Source organism: Lepidochelys kempii, chromosome 19 (assembly GCF_965140265.1).
Source record: "Lepidochelys kempii isolate rLepKem1 chromosome 19, rLepKem1.hap2, whole genome shotgun sequence".
NCBI classification, from domain to species: domain Eukaryota; kingdom Metazoa; phylum Chordata; order Testudines; family Cheloniidae; genus Lepidochelys; species Lepidochelys kempii.
The window spans coordinates 10033478-10050609 of record NC_133274.1 but is presented as its reverse complement, the minus strand read 5'-3'; the positions used below and the strand labels follow the sequence as shown (position 1 = coordinate 10050609).

Here is a 17132-nt window from a genome sequence, read left to right as displayed (position 1 = left end):
TATTCAGAGAAGACTCACTCTCTCTGCTGGACCCTGCGGGGTCTACTCTAGGTAGTCTGAGTTTATGTGGGAATTCCCACAAAGGGGGAATATTTTGAGGTGTTCTTTACATTTTGAACAAGAGATAAAAGCCCCACATTAAGAAGAGCCTGTACAGTGATAACAATACTGCCTACAAGATCTGCAAATGCATCTTTGCCCCTCTGACTGGGCATGGAGAAGAGGATTTAGTATCAGATCCATCCTGGGGGTTACTCTCCTTATATAACCACACTGAATTCAGTGATAAATTTGGTCCGTAGATTTCCACACATACAACTCTTGCACAGCCAAGAGAAGGATGCCTTCTATCAAAGGGGAGGAGGCTTTGCCTAATCCCTTCCCGGAATCCTATCCATGATATTTAGAAGGCACCTCTGAAGATTATAAGTAAGCAACTAGCCATGGTTCTGCAGAGGCCAGGGCTCAAGGAGCTGCAAACAGGGACAGAACGGAGGTTAAAAGAATGTTGTGGCAGACAGAGTAGCCCTTTCGTCCCATCATTGTCCCAATTTACTTACAGGATGGGAGCGATTGTTCGGATTTAAAAAAAAAAATACAAAAAAACCATACCAGCCTCCTTTCATAGATACTAAGGTCAGAAGGGACTATTATGATCATCTAGTCTGACCTCCTGTACAACGCAGGCCACAGAATCTCACCCACCCACTCCTGCGAAAAACCTCACCTATGTCTGAGCTTCAAGGAGCAGAGACTCCTCCAGCAAGTGACCCATGCCCCATGCTACAGAGCAAGGCGAAAAACCTCCAGGGCCTCTTCCAATCTGCCCTGGAGGAAAATTCCTTCCCGACCCCAAATATGGCGATCAGCTAAACCCTGAGCATATGGGCAAGATTCACCAGCCAGATACTACAGAAAATTCTTTCCTGGGTAATTCAGATCCCACCCCATCTAACATTCCCACTCCCTCTTCTCCATGTTCCCTTTTCATAGCCCCGCATGCTGGGCTAAGTGGGCATGTTGCTCCCCATGTGAGCATAGAGTTATTCCCTCCAGTTATGTTTCTCTGTTCCAAGCTATTTTTTTTTTTTTTTTGCTTTAAAACTAGCCTAGCTTTCAAGAAGACATGAGCCTTTCTCCGTTCACTTCTGGAAATACCCCAAGGCTCTGGAGGTGTTTGGAGTTGGGATTTTAGTCTGAGTCTATGACCACTTCTGACCTTTCTCCTCCTCACCACGCACACACCACGCTCTTTGGTAACCGATAATGAAAGGAGGAAATGACTGTTATTTATGTTGCATTAACACCAGTCAGGGATGAGGGCCCCATTGTGCCAACACCGTACAATTGAGTTAGACCAAGACGGGCTTTGCTCCGAAGACACAACAGGTAGAGAAGTCAGGGGTCCGGGACAGCAGGTTCAGTAGGAAAGATCCCGAGCAACGGGCCATAGCAAATCCTTGCTACAGTCCAGATGCTGTCAGTTGTCACTGGAAAGAGTAAAGTCTAGGTGCCTGATTCTGATTTACACTACTTTATTCAGCCAGGGCCCCAGTGTGAGCGGCAATCAAGGCCAGAGTTTGCACTCAACATCTGTAAAACGAAGTTAATGACACTGACCTCCTTCGTAAAGAGCTCTGAGGTCTACTAGATCTACGAGTTAGGTAATTATAAAGAAAGTGTCAAGAATGACTAAAGGTTGCATTGGGTCAATTATTTCTGGTGGACACAGTAGCCATCGCTTTGCTCAAGAACTGAATGTGAACAGTTACTGCTAAACTGTTAGCATGGATACAAATGCAATCCTCTTCCCTCCCAGGGCAGCAAGCTTATTGGAGAATAGTACATCACGCAGAGGCAGAGATGGGCAGAGTGCCTTAACAACCACACAAAATGGTGCCTTCTGCCCCAAAGACAATGTAAGAGCACATCAGTTGATGACTACAACATGGGGTGGGCTGGGGGAGGGTGAAGACATGATCACAAGGTCACATGAGCGAGTGACTCATGTCTGTCGCCTTCCATATCAGCAACTCTATCATTTGGCCAAAAAACATGTGCCATAAAAGACTTTTCAGAGAGGGACTTGTGCACGTTGCTAACACCTGGTTGTATGTCCGATTTTGCTGAAGTTCACAAGTACAGTTCAGACAGTGTTAAAGGTGTGCAAAGCCAGCACAGGCATCAGAGAATGATTCACAACTCAAATATGAGCTCAAATCCTATACTGTAATAAACAGTCAGAGAATCTCATCATACGATAAAGTGTGAATGAAAAGACACAAGTCTCTTCAAGCCGTGTGTTTGCAACGGGCTCTCTTACCTTATCTGCTGAGTCTACAACGTCTTTCTCTATCCAAGATATGTCCGATTTTGCCTGTGGAACAGCAAATGAGTGTCAGCACAAAGGGTCTGTGATGCTCAGTTAACATTTTCCTCATGCATTTATTTAATAGAAGCAGGCAAGCTATTTACAAAGTCACAAGATAGTGCTCCCAGTAACATTCCTCCCAAGAGGCAATTCAGAGCTGTGTTGGTACTCCAGGAAAGAAGGGTCCAGTAGGTTTAAGAGTTCTTTACAGACTCATTTGCGTAGCAGGTGGGAGAGGGGTGTGAGAACGTCAGAAGCGAATCCTGCATACCTCCCAAGGTCACAGGATCACTGCGGCTATGGAGAAAGAAAATTAAGCTCCTAGGTCTTCACAGGACGACTGGCCTCTTTAAAGGAAAATGGGACCAGCCTCACCCATGCCATAGTTAGTCCCCCCCGCTTAGGCTGGGGGACAGCTAATTATGGCACAGGTGGGGCTGGTTCTGCTTTCCCTTAAAGGGGCCGGTTGCCCAGGGCCAAATGCTGCTCTCAGTCACACCTGGTGTAACTCCACAGCAGCTCTCTGCTTTGGTAGAGTTACACTCATGGACATTCAGAAGAACAGCAGAAATTGGGACCTGTACTCTTGCTCAGCTCTTACCAGCTGAGAAATGGATTCTCATCTGAGTGGGAATCAGTGCTCCTAAACCAGCTAGTAGGAATACAAACAAGTGCATCACATCTTGCAGGAAGAGAGTAGGTCTGGCCCTGGGCTCATGGTCTGTTTCCAGACCAGCTATTAGATCTCATCTCAAAGGGCGACGTGAGAAGCACTCATCCAATTGCCTTTTAACCTGATGCTGATCCAGTTCTAGGCAGCCTTCTTTTGATGAGAGATAGAGTAACTGTTTGAGGAAGGTTTAACCATGCCCTGGTTCAAAAGCTGTTCCTTCTGCTTTGCCCCCACAGAAACACTGGCAGACAGATTTCAGACAAGAAGGTTACATTTGAAGAGCCTGAGTTTTGGAAGGTTAGAGATCAGATCCCAAAGCCTGTTGTATCTCCAAGAGATTAACTCATGTACATATAGATTCATTATCACAGCTGGGTGCTTTTTCAGCCAGCTTTGAGAGGATGAGCTGAAGTTTAAATAAAAATAAAAAAAATCCCCCAGATGTGATGCATTTCCCTCCAAGGGGCTTAATGCACAAGTTGCAGAGTAGGGGTGGAGCCTCCTGTAGCATGGCCACATAATGTGTTTTTTAAAGAAAAACACTCGAATGCTACTTCTGCTTTCTCTTGATGCGGTTAGGTAGTGTCACAGGGTGGGGTGTGGGAGCTTGTGGCCCAGCATTTTGGATAATCGGAGCTACAGTTTCAAGGTCCTCTGACCACAGGTCGAAAGGAGAAACCTCCCCAACTCTGCACCCATAAACAGGATTACTGTCCAAAAAATCTGAAGTAAGTAATAGCTGTGAAGGGAAAATGAGAGGAAAAAAAAAAAAAGCCTTGGGAGAGCATCACGAAAAAGAGATCCTTAACATTTTTAATAAGGGAGACATTTGAAGCCTGGGAAGAAGCTGAATACAGGGTGCGGGGGCCTTGTTTTCACCTCTCCTCCCACGTGACCCCATTACTGCAGCTGCTTGGCACAGCAGCAGGAAGGCTGAGCTCCCTAGCTCCTCCTGCCACCCGTGCCGTTGCAGCCACGCTGTTTTCCACATACTAGCGCTCACTGATCTGGCACAAGTAGATCTCCTTGAAGTGGGATTTACACGTCCAGCCTGAAGTGCAGATGTACCCGTAGCGAAGAGACTGACTGGCCCAGCCTCTGCCATGATGGCGCAAATTCTGTGCCCCGGCCAAGAGTTGCCATTCACAGCTGAAGAAAAACAATCGCCACCAGAGCCTTTCACTAACTTCCAGCAGGTGCTTCAAAATCTCACACAGACAAACATTGTCCCCCATTTACAAATAAGGAAAGATGCAGAGGTTAAAGTCACACACGTCAGTGATGGAACAGTTCTTTTACAACTCTTCTCCCGATACCCTATCCTTTGCTCTGACCACTTTCCTTAAGCAGTGTGTTCATTGGGTGCACTTTTTTTTAAACCAAGTCTCCCTTAGTAGAGTGGAGCCCCTGCAAACTATGCACACTAGCTCACATAAGCAGCAGGTTGCATTATCATGGGACTGCAGTGGAATTAAGGTTGCCAACCCTCCAGGATTGTCCTGAAGTCTCCAGGAATTAAAGATTATGTCAAGCGATGAGATCTCCAGGAATAGGTCCAACCAAAATTGGCAACCCGAGGCAGAATATTTTGCAGCCCTCTGCAAATTCAGGAGAAGTCATTTACAGAGATCCCCTGTGTGAGTGGGAGATTAGCATTTGCTGCTACTCCCACAATACTCCTCTTCACCCCAGTCAGGTTTGAAACCAGGAAGTTACTGCAAGTCTGAGAGGAGAAGACTGAGTTTCTTTTGAACTGAAACATCTTAGAGCTGCTTTAGTACTAAGCAGATCACTTACTCAAGCCTAAAAGAGTTTGTACTGCAAGGGTCTCAGGATATAATTTGTCGTCTCTTCCCACAATACCAGTTCAAAATGCACTCTCCTGACTCCTCTCTCTCTCCCCTTCTTTATATAAAGAGCTTTAGAAACAAAAGTGGCAAAAGACCACGTGTGTGTCTGATAACCTTGGTAGCTGATATATTTGAGTCTGAATGTTGGAAACAGGCGGTGAGAACTAGATGCTATTTCGTGTTATGTTTTCTGCATCCTGCTTTCATGCATCAAGGACCATAATCTGAGGGATCTTTTTGTTCCACCGTTGCTTCAGTCATGCTCATGTTCCAAGCCACTCCCAAACTCTGCCAGTACAGAGAAGAGAGTCCTCAGGAGAGGACACCATGGCTTTTATCATCAGAAAGGCCCTTTCAAAAGAGAATACATAATACAGTAAATTAAATGCAGCCTGGCTGGCTCTAGAGTCTTGCAAGTCTCTGACTTCCGCCTTTGATCCTGTGAAATAGAAAACACGATACTGAACACAGAACTGATAAAGAGACCACGGCACTTGCCTCCTGGATCCTTGGTTTGGTGCGAAAGAGCAGCCTCAGCATCTCCAAAGCTCCAGATGGCTACTCTCCCATAGTTTGCAAGGGAGCTTCTGATCTAGCGCTCTCCCCAGCACGGACACCAGCACAAGAACCCCCAGTAGTAGCTATGTCACTTGGATGTATTTTGGGAGTTTCAGCACAAAAGGAAACTGTGGTTTTCTATGGGGAAATTACAGTGATGCTCACTGCACAACACCAGCAGCCAAATGAAAGCACTAGTCAAGGCACATGACCCCTAATGGGATGCTGATTTGTGAAGCCCAATTCAGAGAATCCAAATGATGTGCTGCCCATGTGCATGCAGGTTTAATTTACACAGTGGATTGTATCTCCATTGGACAGGGCGAGGGTGTGGCAGCATTCAGGATACCCGTGACTGAATCACCTATTTACACCCCCCACCCCCAGCGAGAAGGAGGCTTGCTTGTGGTAGCTGGGTGTCAGCCTGTCAGCCGCTCAAGCACTCCCCTCCGGGCTCTGTCAGCCTGTCTTTGCCTGGCAGGTGAACAAAAGGAGTACCTCAGTCCCCAAGTCCCCTTGAAGCATTTGCCTGTGATACCCAGCCCCCAACACTGGCTACTCACAGGAATCTCAGATCCTCTGCCCTCAAAGGAGCTGGCTACCCCAGTTTACCACTCCTGTGTAAGGCACAGCGCTTGTTAGCACTTACAATAAAACAAAAAGAAGGTTTACGAAAGAATAGAGACTTCACTAGAAACCAGAGAGTAACAGAAACAAAATGGTTACAATACAAACCAAAATCATAATACTAGGGTGGATAAGCGATTAAAAATATTAATCATGATTAATCGCACTGTTAAACAATTAAAAAAATACCATTTCTTTAAATATTTTTGGATATTAAAAAATAACTGCATTCAAAAATAAAACAAAGTCCACTCAGTCCTACTTCAGCCAGTTGTTCAGACAAACAAGTTTGTTTACATTTGAAGGAAATAATGCTGCCCATTTCTTGTTTACAATGTCACCTGACAGTCAGAACAGGCGTTCGCATGGCCTGGATGTAGCCGGCGTTGCAAGATATTTACATGCCAGATATGAATCTTTAGCACATGTCCCTTCATGCTTCAACCACCATTCCAGGGGACATGAATCCATGCGGACGATGGGTTTTGCTCGATAACAATCGGAGAGCAGAGCAGACCAACGCATGTTCGTTTTCATTATCTGAGTCAGATGCCACTAGCAGAAGGTTGATTTTCTTTTTTTGGTGGTTTGGGTTCTGTAGTTTCCGCATCAGAGTGTTGCTCTTTTAAGACTTCTGAAAGCATGCTCCACACCTCATCCCTCTCAGATTTTGGAAGTCACTTCAGATTCTTAAGCCTTGGGTCGAGTGCTGTAGCTATTTTTAGAAGTCTCTCAGTGGTGCCTTCTTTGCGTTTTGTCAAATCTGCTGTGAAAGTGTTCTTAAAATGAACATGTGCTGGGTCATCATCCAAGACTGCTAAAACATGAAATATACGGCAGAATGCAGGTAAAACAGAGCAGGGGACACACAGTTCTTCCCCCAAGGAGTTTGGTCACAAATTTAATTAACACATTTTTTTAAACAATAGTCATCAGCATGGAAGCATGTCCTCTGGAATGGTGGCCGAAGCATGAAGGAGCATACGAATGTTTAGCATATCTGGCATGTAAATACCTTATAACGCCAGCTACAAAAAAGTGCCATGCGAACACCTTTTCTCACTTTCTGGTGACACTGTAAATAAGAAGAGGGCAGCATTCTCTCCTGTAATTGTAAACAAACTTATTTGTCTTAACAATTGGCTGAACAAGAAGTAGGACTGAGTGGACTTGTAGGCTCTAAAGTTTTACATTGTTTTAGTTTTGTGTGCAGTTATGTAACAAAAACAAAAATCTACATTTGTAAGTTGCACTTTCACAACAAAGAGATTGCACTACAGTGTTTGTCTGAGGTGAATTGAAAAATACTATTTCTTTTGTTTATCATTTTTACAGTGCAAATATTTGTAATTAAATATACACGTTGATTTCAATTACAACTCAGAAAACAATATATATGAAAATGTAGAAAAGCATCCAAAATATTTAATACATTTCAATTAGTATTCACATTGTTAAACAATAGATTAAAACTACAATTAATCATGATTAACTTTTTTTTTAAAATCGCGATTAATTTTTTTGAGTTAATCGCGTGAGTTAACTGCGAATAATTGATAGTCCTATATAATAGACAAACTAGGGCCTACACTTTATTAATAGTTGCCTTTCTTATCTAATAAAGTAGGTTTTCCTCCCCAAAGTTCAGTCTGTTGCGTTGCTGGCTGGCCTCACATGAACCAGGATCCACTCTTTCATGAAACACCTCCCGCTCCAGAAGATGTCTCCTCACTGAATGGATCCAGAGGGGTTCTCTCTACTCTCTCATATACTGAACCAGGCTTGTGTCTTTATTCACAGATCACACAATCCCCTGTCTGCTATAATGTTTCTTTTACCTCCAAGTGGTTTTGGTTGTTTGCCGTTGTCTTTGATGGTTTTCCATTGACTCTTCTGGAATAGGGCAAGGGTAGACAGTTGAACCTTGCATTATGTCACCGGCTGACCAGGAAAGAGTGACAATTCCCTCCCACCTTAATGGGCTTATCACCGAGACATGTGATTCCCTAGTGCCTAACTTTTACTCTAAGACCATAAAGCATAATTTTCAATATAGTTACATTATTCCTTCAATATTACCCATACACACATCTCACAAGGATTATGAGTATTGATAAGTTACAAGATTTCAGTAGAGACCTCACAGGCTACCCCTCATGGATAAATACAGTGAAAGCGGTGCATTAGGTGTACTGAGTTTGTCAGGTCTGGGACAGGAATTGCCTGTAAAGAACAGGAAACCCTTTGCCCATTGGCACCAATGGGCCTCCGTCAGAGGGGGAGAGATTATTTTTCTGAACATAGTATAGTACTTTGAAAGGAACAAGAGTTGCAGGCGGTCCACACCTCTCAAGATCGGGCCCTTTGGGCTCCCGTAAGTGGATCTGTTAAGAGGTGAGTGTGAAGTTTTTCCTGTCACAGAAGGCATTTTCAGAATCCCGCAGATCTCTCCTCACACGCTTATGGGCCAAATTACACACTATGATATTGCAGGTTGGGGGAGGGATAGCTCAGTGGTTTGAGCATTGGCCTGCTAAAACCAGGGTTGTGAGTTCAATCCTTGAGGGGGCCATTTAGGGAACTGGGGCAAAAATTGGGGATTGGTCCTGCTTTGAGCAGGGGGTTGGACTAGATGACCTCCTGAGGTCCCTTCCAACCCCGATATTCTATGATTCTATGAGGTTATTATGGATCATATGCATTCACTAATATTGATCACATCCAGGCTTGCTCAAATTCACTGCAAAGAATGGTGACCACTTGTGCATGACTTGTGTCACATGCTCACTTCTAGCTCCCAAGTGTGGAGCCTTCTGTATTTCAGATGTGCAAAAACACTGACAGGAGACTATCTGGGGTAGAGAGTTACACAGTAGTTTTGCTAATATCAGTGCAATGTATCTCACAAATGATACCATCAGCAGCCCTGTGGCTTGCTCATGCCACACTCCGATAAACAAAACTTTGTAAGGCAGAGCTCTCTTGGGTGGGGGGGGGGGGGGATCGGTTCCATTTAGCCATCTTTCCAAAAGCAGACAGCACCGGCTTGACTTCTAGTGAGGTACACCCAACTCCATGGTGGTTAAGTCACCTAGCACTATCATTCCTTATATAACAATTCACCTAGTACCAAGAACAAATCGGACTCGGGCCAAAGTCCAAGTCTGAGCACCCAAATCTCACACCAGTGGGAAAGGCAGCTCTTGAGGGGTTACTGTGATGGCCCGGAGGTAGATGATGGGTACCCGGTTTGAAGATTGTTTCATCAAACCTCTTCAAGTCAGTTTTCTACCTTGTGCATTAGTTATTAATCCCCTTCACACACAAGGCTAGCAAGTGGGCAGTTTGCTTCTCCCTTCTACCAAGGCAGCAGAGAGGTTGCTGGCACCTCAATTCAAGGACAATTACATGCATTATTTCTCCTTGCTAACAGACAGAGGAGACAAGCATGGCTGCCCTTCTCCCTTTTCTTGTAAATGGCAGTTTCTGAATTTTTGACAGGGATTTCAATATTTGCACTAGCAGGAAACAAGCCTATTTGTGCAAAACCTAATGACTAGAATCGTCTTAGCAGAGTCAGAAATATTAACTATGATCAAGCGTTTCTGTCCAGATAGAACTGGTAGCAAGAGAGGACAAGCGTTGCCTGAAAGTGCAACATGCAATTTCCCACTGCTTTAATTTAATTAAATAATGGGAGTCTGTTTTTAAGTGAAGGCAGATGTTAATTACCACCAACATTTAGCAATTCAAGTCTAATTCTACAAGTACTATTTAAGGCACATCAAACTGCAAGACTGAAGTTAGAACACGCGGCACAGAACCATCCATAACTACTAGGGGAATTCTGCTTCTGCTATTGCCCTCACCCCAGCCCAGGAGTAGTAAAGACGACAGTCCACAGCACACAGTTTAAAGTTACTGCAAATTAGATTTCGTCAGCTGATCATGATTCTAACGTCAGCTCTGTAAATTGTTGGGAAAAAAAAAAAAAAAGAGGCACCATGCGTGCTCTAATTTTAATCAGAATAACTGGAACTGCCTTTGTCTGCTGTTGAGATCTGCTCACACATCCTGTAGAGTGCTGGCAACAGAGCATCAGTTACAGCAAGAGAGAGTGAGGAAGGATCAGAGTTTCATAAACAGGAAACTGATAGTGTGAAAAGCTGCTGTTTGAAGAGAGACAGCAGCTGTCATTTCAGCATGCTCTTAAAGTGGGATTCTTGCCCCTTACCCAAGAAGCCACATTTCAGCAGTGGGTTATGCCACAAGCCAGACAATGTGCAACTGAAGGTTTGCGGTAGTTGTTGGGAAAAGGAATCATACCATGTGCAGTCTGGGCACTGAGTGTAGACAGTGTCTTTATTCGGGGGCTGCAGTTTTTAAGAAGAGCCCTAGATGTTCAATGTTTTCACTAGGAGCAACAGGAACTCAAGTGCATTCAGGCCTTGCACTCTGGAGCATCTCTGGCACTAGGAAGGAGTTTGAAGCAGTTTCCAGTAAGAGTATAGAATTATGCTCATGTGATCTACTTCAGATCAGTAGGTGGCAAGAGGAAGTGACCAGAAAGCAATGCTTCCTAAAGAGTTGTTTTAAATAAAGCTGAGGTTGACTGGTCTTCTAATAAACCTTTGCATGTTTTCTACAGGAAAGAACAAGTATGCTACTGTGAAGATACAGGGGCAGACCAACCCATGTTTTACTCCTCTTAGCCCCAAATAGCAATTTTAGAGCATGATTCCACACTTAAGATAGATAAAACATGTGTCTGTTATAGCCTGCATGTGATTTGTGGGAACAGTTTCAATTTATGATCAAGGGAATTAAAAAAAAAAATTAAGAGTGGAAGATGTCCATGTACACTGACCAACTGACCCCCAGTCTGCAGGATCAGGCTAGAGAATTATCAGAAGAGAACTGGACTAAAGGAAGAGAATTTTTGCAACAAGGGGTGTTAGCTCTTGATAGAGAAACCATTAGTGAGGTAAGAGGAAGTAGCAATCCTAAGTACTGCCCACAGCAACAGCAGATTTTACGTTTTTGAAATTTGGGGAACAGGGAAGAGAGTTCAAAGTAAGGTCAGTAGTAGAGCCATGGAAATCGCAGGCAGGCACCATGAGACTAAACCTGCACAGAACTCTGCCACACCAGCCCTGGGCCGCCTAGCAGAAGGATGCTCTATAGGAGAAGCAAGGAGTCTGCTTAATCCTGGTTTTCATTAATGCCTTCCACAGAGGGAGGAATTAGGGCATTAATTCACTGCTGGCTGGGCTGTCCATACAGCCTGAGACCCACAGTCACAGAAACCCTATTGTGGACAAGGCAATTGTTTTCACACATTAGCTGGCCAAGGTAAGTCCTATGCTCCCCTCTAGTGTTTACCTGAATCTGTTAACGCTGTAGTTTTCACACAACTTCTTCGTCCACACTAGAATTTTGCCATGTGTTGTCACATGATTAAAAACGACACCTCTTTTTCTCCTAGTGTGGATCACCCCAAGTGGGGGAGACTCTTCCTGCCTCACATAGTGGGCAGTTATGAGATTGCTTAATCAGAAATACTCTCTTAAAGAGCCAATTTCTGAAATAAAACACAGTAGAAGCTAAGAACAAACAAATGAAGTCATCTAGGCAGAAAAACTCTCCCATATTCTTTATGGATGGGAAGAAAAAGAATTCAGGTGCACAGAATGTCAAAAAGAAAGTCCAGCTGAATACAAAAGTAGATTACAAAAAGAAAAGGAGTACTTGTGGCACTTCTGAGCTGTAGCTCACGAAAGCTTGTGCTCAAATAAATTTGTTAGTCTCTAAGGTGCCACAAGTACTCCTTTTCTTTTTGCGGATACAGACGAACACAGCTGCTACTCTGAAAAGTAGATTAGAACTTCTTATTGTGAAGGGAAAAGAAATGACTCAACATGCATGTGTTTGATCACTACAGATCTATACCTATAGAACACCCCGTCTACAAAGCTCAAAGGTTCTACCTATTCCCTAGAGGGTATTTATAAAAGCCTGCAGTATCTGGATTTGCCACTCAAATGTTATCCTAAACTGTATGCTATACAATTAACAACCTCCGTCAGAACACCATCTTCACCGCCATGGATGTCACTCACACCAACGTCTCTCGTAATGACGGCATTGCTGCCTACCTCAAATATTTACAAGACAATGGGCAACTCTCAGATATCCACCTCCAACACAAATCGCCAAACTCATTAATTTCATCCTCACCCATAATGATTTTATAGTCAACAACAAACATGTTGTCAAAATCATGGGAACAGCTTTGGGTACTAAGATGGCTCCCCAATATGCCAACTTCTTCATGGGCCCCCTTGAACATAAGAATGGCCATACTGGGTCAGACCAATGGTCCATCTAGCCCTGTGTCCTGTCTTCCGACAGTGGCCAATTCCAGGTGCTTCAGAGGGAATGAACAGAACAGAGAATCATCAAGTGATCCATCCCCTGTCGCCCACTCTCAGCTTCTGGCAAACAGGCTAGGGACACCATCCCTGCCCAGCCTGGCTAATATCCATCAATGGACCTGTCCTCCATTAATTTATCTAGTTCTTTTTTGAACCCTGTTATAGTCTTGGCCTTCACAACATCTTCTGGCAAAGAGTTCCACAGGTTGACTGTGCATTGTTTGAAGAAATATTTCCTTTTGTTTGTTTTAAACCTGCTGTCTATTAATTTTATTTGATGACCCCTAGCTCTTGTGTGTTATGAGAAGGAGTGAATAACACTTCCTTATTTACTTTCTCCACACCAGTCATGATTTTAGAGACCTCTATCACAGCCCTCTTAGAAGAATTTCTGGACAAATGGACCATTAAATCAATGATATACCCGAGGTACATCAATGATATTTCTATCCTCTGGACAGATGGTTTAAACTCCCTCAAAGATTTCCACTACAACTTCATCAGCCACCACCCGTTCATTAAAAACTCTCTGGAACACTCCCACACTAGCATCAACTTCCTGGACACCATGACCATCATCACCAATTGAACCATAGAGACAACCATATACAAGAAGCACATGGATCACCACACCTACCTTTATAGGTCCAGTAACCACCCCAAACACACCAAGAAATCTGGTATCTACAGTTAGGCACTCAGATACCACAGAATACACTCAGAGGAGAAAGTTAGGGATAGACACCTTAGCACACTTTAAAACTGCCTTCACCAAACAAAGACACTTCACTAGAGAAGTAGATCGCATCATGGAATAGGCCACCCAAATAGCCCAAGAGATACAGAAATAACCCCCACTCCAACGGCACACCTCTAGTTGTTACCTACTACCCCACATTGGAATCCATATGGGGTATCAAACAACGACAACCCATATTTGATGGGGACCCCATTCTGAAAGAAGTCTTTCCTGAGCCTCCATTTCTGGCCTTCAAACAATCCCCAACTTCGTCATTGGAAGCAAGCTCCCCACAGACCAGGCCCCACCAACTCAAAGTGGCACCAGACCCTGCCAGAACAGATGCAAAACCTGCAAACATATCTCCACTGCTACCATGATCAACACCCCCCCACAGCACACCTTTCAAGATCCATGGATCCTACGCATGCCTATCATAACACGTGGTGTACCTCATCCAGTGCACTAAATGCCCCCAACAACAATTATGTGCCTGAAACCAAACAAATCACTAAACTCTGGAATGAACTCACACTGGAAAACGATGAAAAACAAAAACACCCTATCACCTCTAGGGGAACACTTTCCACAAAGCGATCCCTTTATATCTGACCTAGCAGTCCTCCTCCTCAAAGGAAACCTGCTCAACACTTTCAAAAGAGGAGCCTGGGAGCTTAAATTTATTGCTCTGCTACACACTAACAATCACAGACTGAACATAAATCAGAGACACTGGATTTATGGCTTTTATTACAACAATCTCTAACTTACCAACCCGGTCTTTTCCTCCTATGACTGCAGAGGTTCTTAATGAGCCACTCTACCTTGAATGGTCCCTAACAATATGTGCTAACTAGTTACACTAAACTATCTGTTCCGCCTTACATTTTGCTGTGACTTGGGAGAACCTTTCCCAGATCTAAAGAGCAGCTCTGTGTAATTCGAAAGCTTGTCTCTCTCACCAACAGAAGTTGGTCCAATAAAAGATATTCGCTCACCCACCATGTCTCTCTAATATGGTTTCAACATCACAGCCTGTTCTAATTTAAGTTCTTGCTACATCTCCATCCCCTTGAATAACCAGGGATGCAGCACTCCAGAGGTTCTTTAAACCAGAGTGTACAGTTCCAGCAGGCGCACACCTCCATGAGCCAGAACAAGCTCCTGGGGCCGGGGAGGGCGTTGCATGCATGTGGGGGTGGTTTTGAAGATATAACTAGCATACAATGTCAATAAACTGTGTGTATAAGGAGCAGTGCTGAAGACATTGGCAACCAGAACTTCCTGACAGATGGATAATAAAGAAGGGGTGGATTCTTTGGGATTAGCTCAGGTAAAGCACTAATGTTTGCAAGTACAATAGGGAAGGATTTGTTTACAGTGGGAATGCTACTGCTACAGATTGGTCACCTTCCATCTCACATGGCCTCTCTCCCCCACTCCCACTTTTTTCTTTTTTTAAGAGTAGGAATAGTTTGATGACCGAATTAGAAGAAAAATAGGCATGAATCTTATAGCAAAGTCCGCATGCAAAAGCAAGAAGCTCTCTTTCCTTAAGGGCGGTGGGGGGGGGGGGCACATTTCAATCTCATTTACATCAACAGAGCCAATGAATGAGAGTTCATTTACTCTGGATTTATACCAGGTCAGAATCTGGTTTACGGTCATCTTTCCGCAAGTTTTTAGTAATACAGGCTTCTTAGGCTATTCCTTCATGGCAAATAAGTGATTTGACAATTTTATAGTAATTAAAATGCGACGTGCCTGCGATCTGTATGGAAACCTGACATTGGGTCAAAAGCATCCCGGTTGCCATTCCATTGAATTCAGTTGAACTGTAGCGGTGATGAACTTGGCATCCCAGAAAAGGATAAAGTTACTCTATGGTTGTACTATTAAAAAAAAATTGTGTTATTTTGCTAGAGGCTGGAAGCAGCAATGATTAGATGGAAATAGCCCTGTTCTACACAGTCCATGTCAAAAGTATGCCCTGAAGTTTCTGCTTGAAGTCAGTATGCCAAGTTAATCCCCTGGTAACATCACAGAACTCAGTGGAATTGTGCACCAGAGGTCCTTTTGGCTCAGCATGTTAGGGCTTTCAGGCAGTGTTCCTCATGGAAGTATTTCTTCCCACAAACAAAAAAAAGGCTCTGGCATTAATAGCAAAAATTAAAGAGGAAACCAGACTTCACTCCCCTGGAAGGACTTTTCTGCCAGTGCAGTTCGAACGACCTTCTGCCAGAGCAGCTAGAATGACCTCTCTGATCAGGGCTGCAAGTGAAGCCTAGGAAAGCAGGCCAATTTCAGCCCTTGTGCCTGGTGCTGGGGCAGTCTCTTCCCCACTGAGCTGGTTTGCCAGTGGAAAGTTGGCTATTTTTGTGACTGAGAAAATGCCCACTCTCTCAGTACATGAAAGGCTGATTGTACTTTCTGAAAGTTCACTCCCTTCCTGTGACAGTTCTAAGTCCAGAGGCTACAAACCGATGCCAACAGCCTCTTTAGCAACAGGCAGAGAAGTCCTTGCAGGGGAAGACAGTCTGAAGTCGGCATTGGGATAGAACTGACAGATACTAATATTAGCAGTTATAGGGACAAATACATACCTGGTTTCACCGACTTACACGCTACTGAAGCCAACTGAGGGACATCCACCCCCACGAGGTAAGACCCTAATGTTACACTGGCCAATATCAATTGTTCACTCCACCAGGTGTGCTGACAGCTTGTGCCTCACGCTCTCAAAGAAACTGCGGAATCACCTGATCAAGATCCTCTACAGCAAACAGGGAAAGATTAAGAATGAGCTCTCAAACATGGATACTCTCATAAAGAACCAACCTTCCACACAAACTTCCTCGTGGCTGGATTTTACTAAAACTAGACAAGCCATTTACAACGCACACTTTGCTTCTCTACAAAAGAAAAAAGACACTAAACTTTCTAAACTACTACATGCTACAAGGGGCCACAGCAATGGTTCCCTCACCCCACCTAGCAATATTGTTAACCTATCCAACTATACTCTCAGCCCAGCAGAAGCAGCTGTTCTATCTCGGGGCCTCTCCTTCTGCCCCTCCACCCCCACGAACATGATACAGTTCTGTGGTGACCTAGAATCCTATTTTCGACGTCTCCGTCTCAAGGAATATTTCCAAAATACCTCTGAACAACATACTAATCCACAGAGGTCTCCCTGCCAACACTACAGAAAGAGGGATTCTAGATGGACTCCTCCTGAAGGTCGAAACAGCAGACTGGACTTCTACATAGAGTGCTTCCGCCGACGTGCACGGGCTGAAATTGTGGAAAAGCAGCATCACTTGCCCCATAACCTCAGCCATGCGGAACGCAATGCCATCCACAGCCTCAGAAACAACTCTGACATCATAATCAAAAAGGCTGACAAAGGAGGTGCTGTTGTCATCATGAATAGGTCGGAATATGAACAAGAGGCTGCTCGGCAGCTCTCCAACACGAGTTTCTACAAGCCATTACCCTATGATCCCACTGAGAGTTACCAAAAGCAACTACAGCATTTGCTCAAGAAACTTCCTGAAAAAGCACAAGATCAAATCCGCACAGACACACCCCTGGAACCCCGACCTGGGATATTCTATCTACTACCCAAGATCCATAAACCTGGAAATCCTGGGCGCCCCATCATCTCAGGCATTGGCACCCTGACAGCAGGATTGTCTGGCTATGTAGACTCCCTCCTCAGGCCCTACGCTACCAGCACTCCCAGCTACCTTCGAGACACCACTGACTTCCTGAGGAAACTTCAATCCATCGGTGATCTTCCTGATAACACCATCCTGGCTACTATGGATGTAGAAGCCCTCTACACCAACATTCCACACAAAGATGGACTACAAGCCGT

General features: G+C 44.3%; 1 protein-coding gene across 6 annotated transcripts in view; it reads right to left on the bottom strand.

Moving 5' to 3' along the window:
• Positions 1-17132, bottom strand: part of RPS6KA1 (ribosomal protein S6 kinase A1) — a 70086-nt gene that overhangs the window by 23667 nt on the left and 29287 nt on the right. For 3 of the 6 annotated variants that reach the window (XM_073317374.1, XM_073317375.1, XM_073317373.1), the window contains one exon: positions 2324-2377. The exons of 2 other annotated variants lie outside the window; for them this stretch is intronic. In XM_073317374.1, coding sequence (XP_073173475.1) covers positions 2324-2377 — 54 coding nt within the window. Of the gene's footprint in view, positions 1-2323; positions 2378-5392; positions 5580-17132 lie in introns of those variants that run through there. One more of the 6 variants, XM_073317378.1, reaches the window with a different exon arrangement.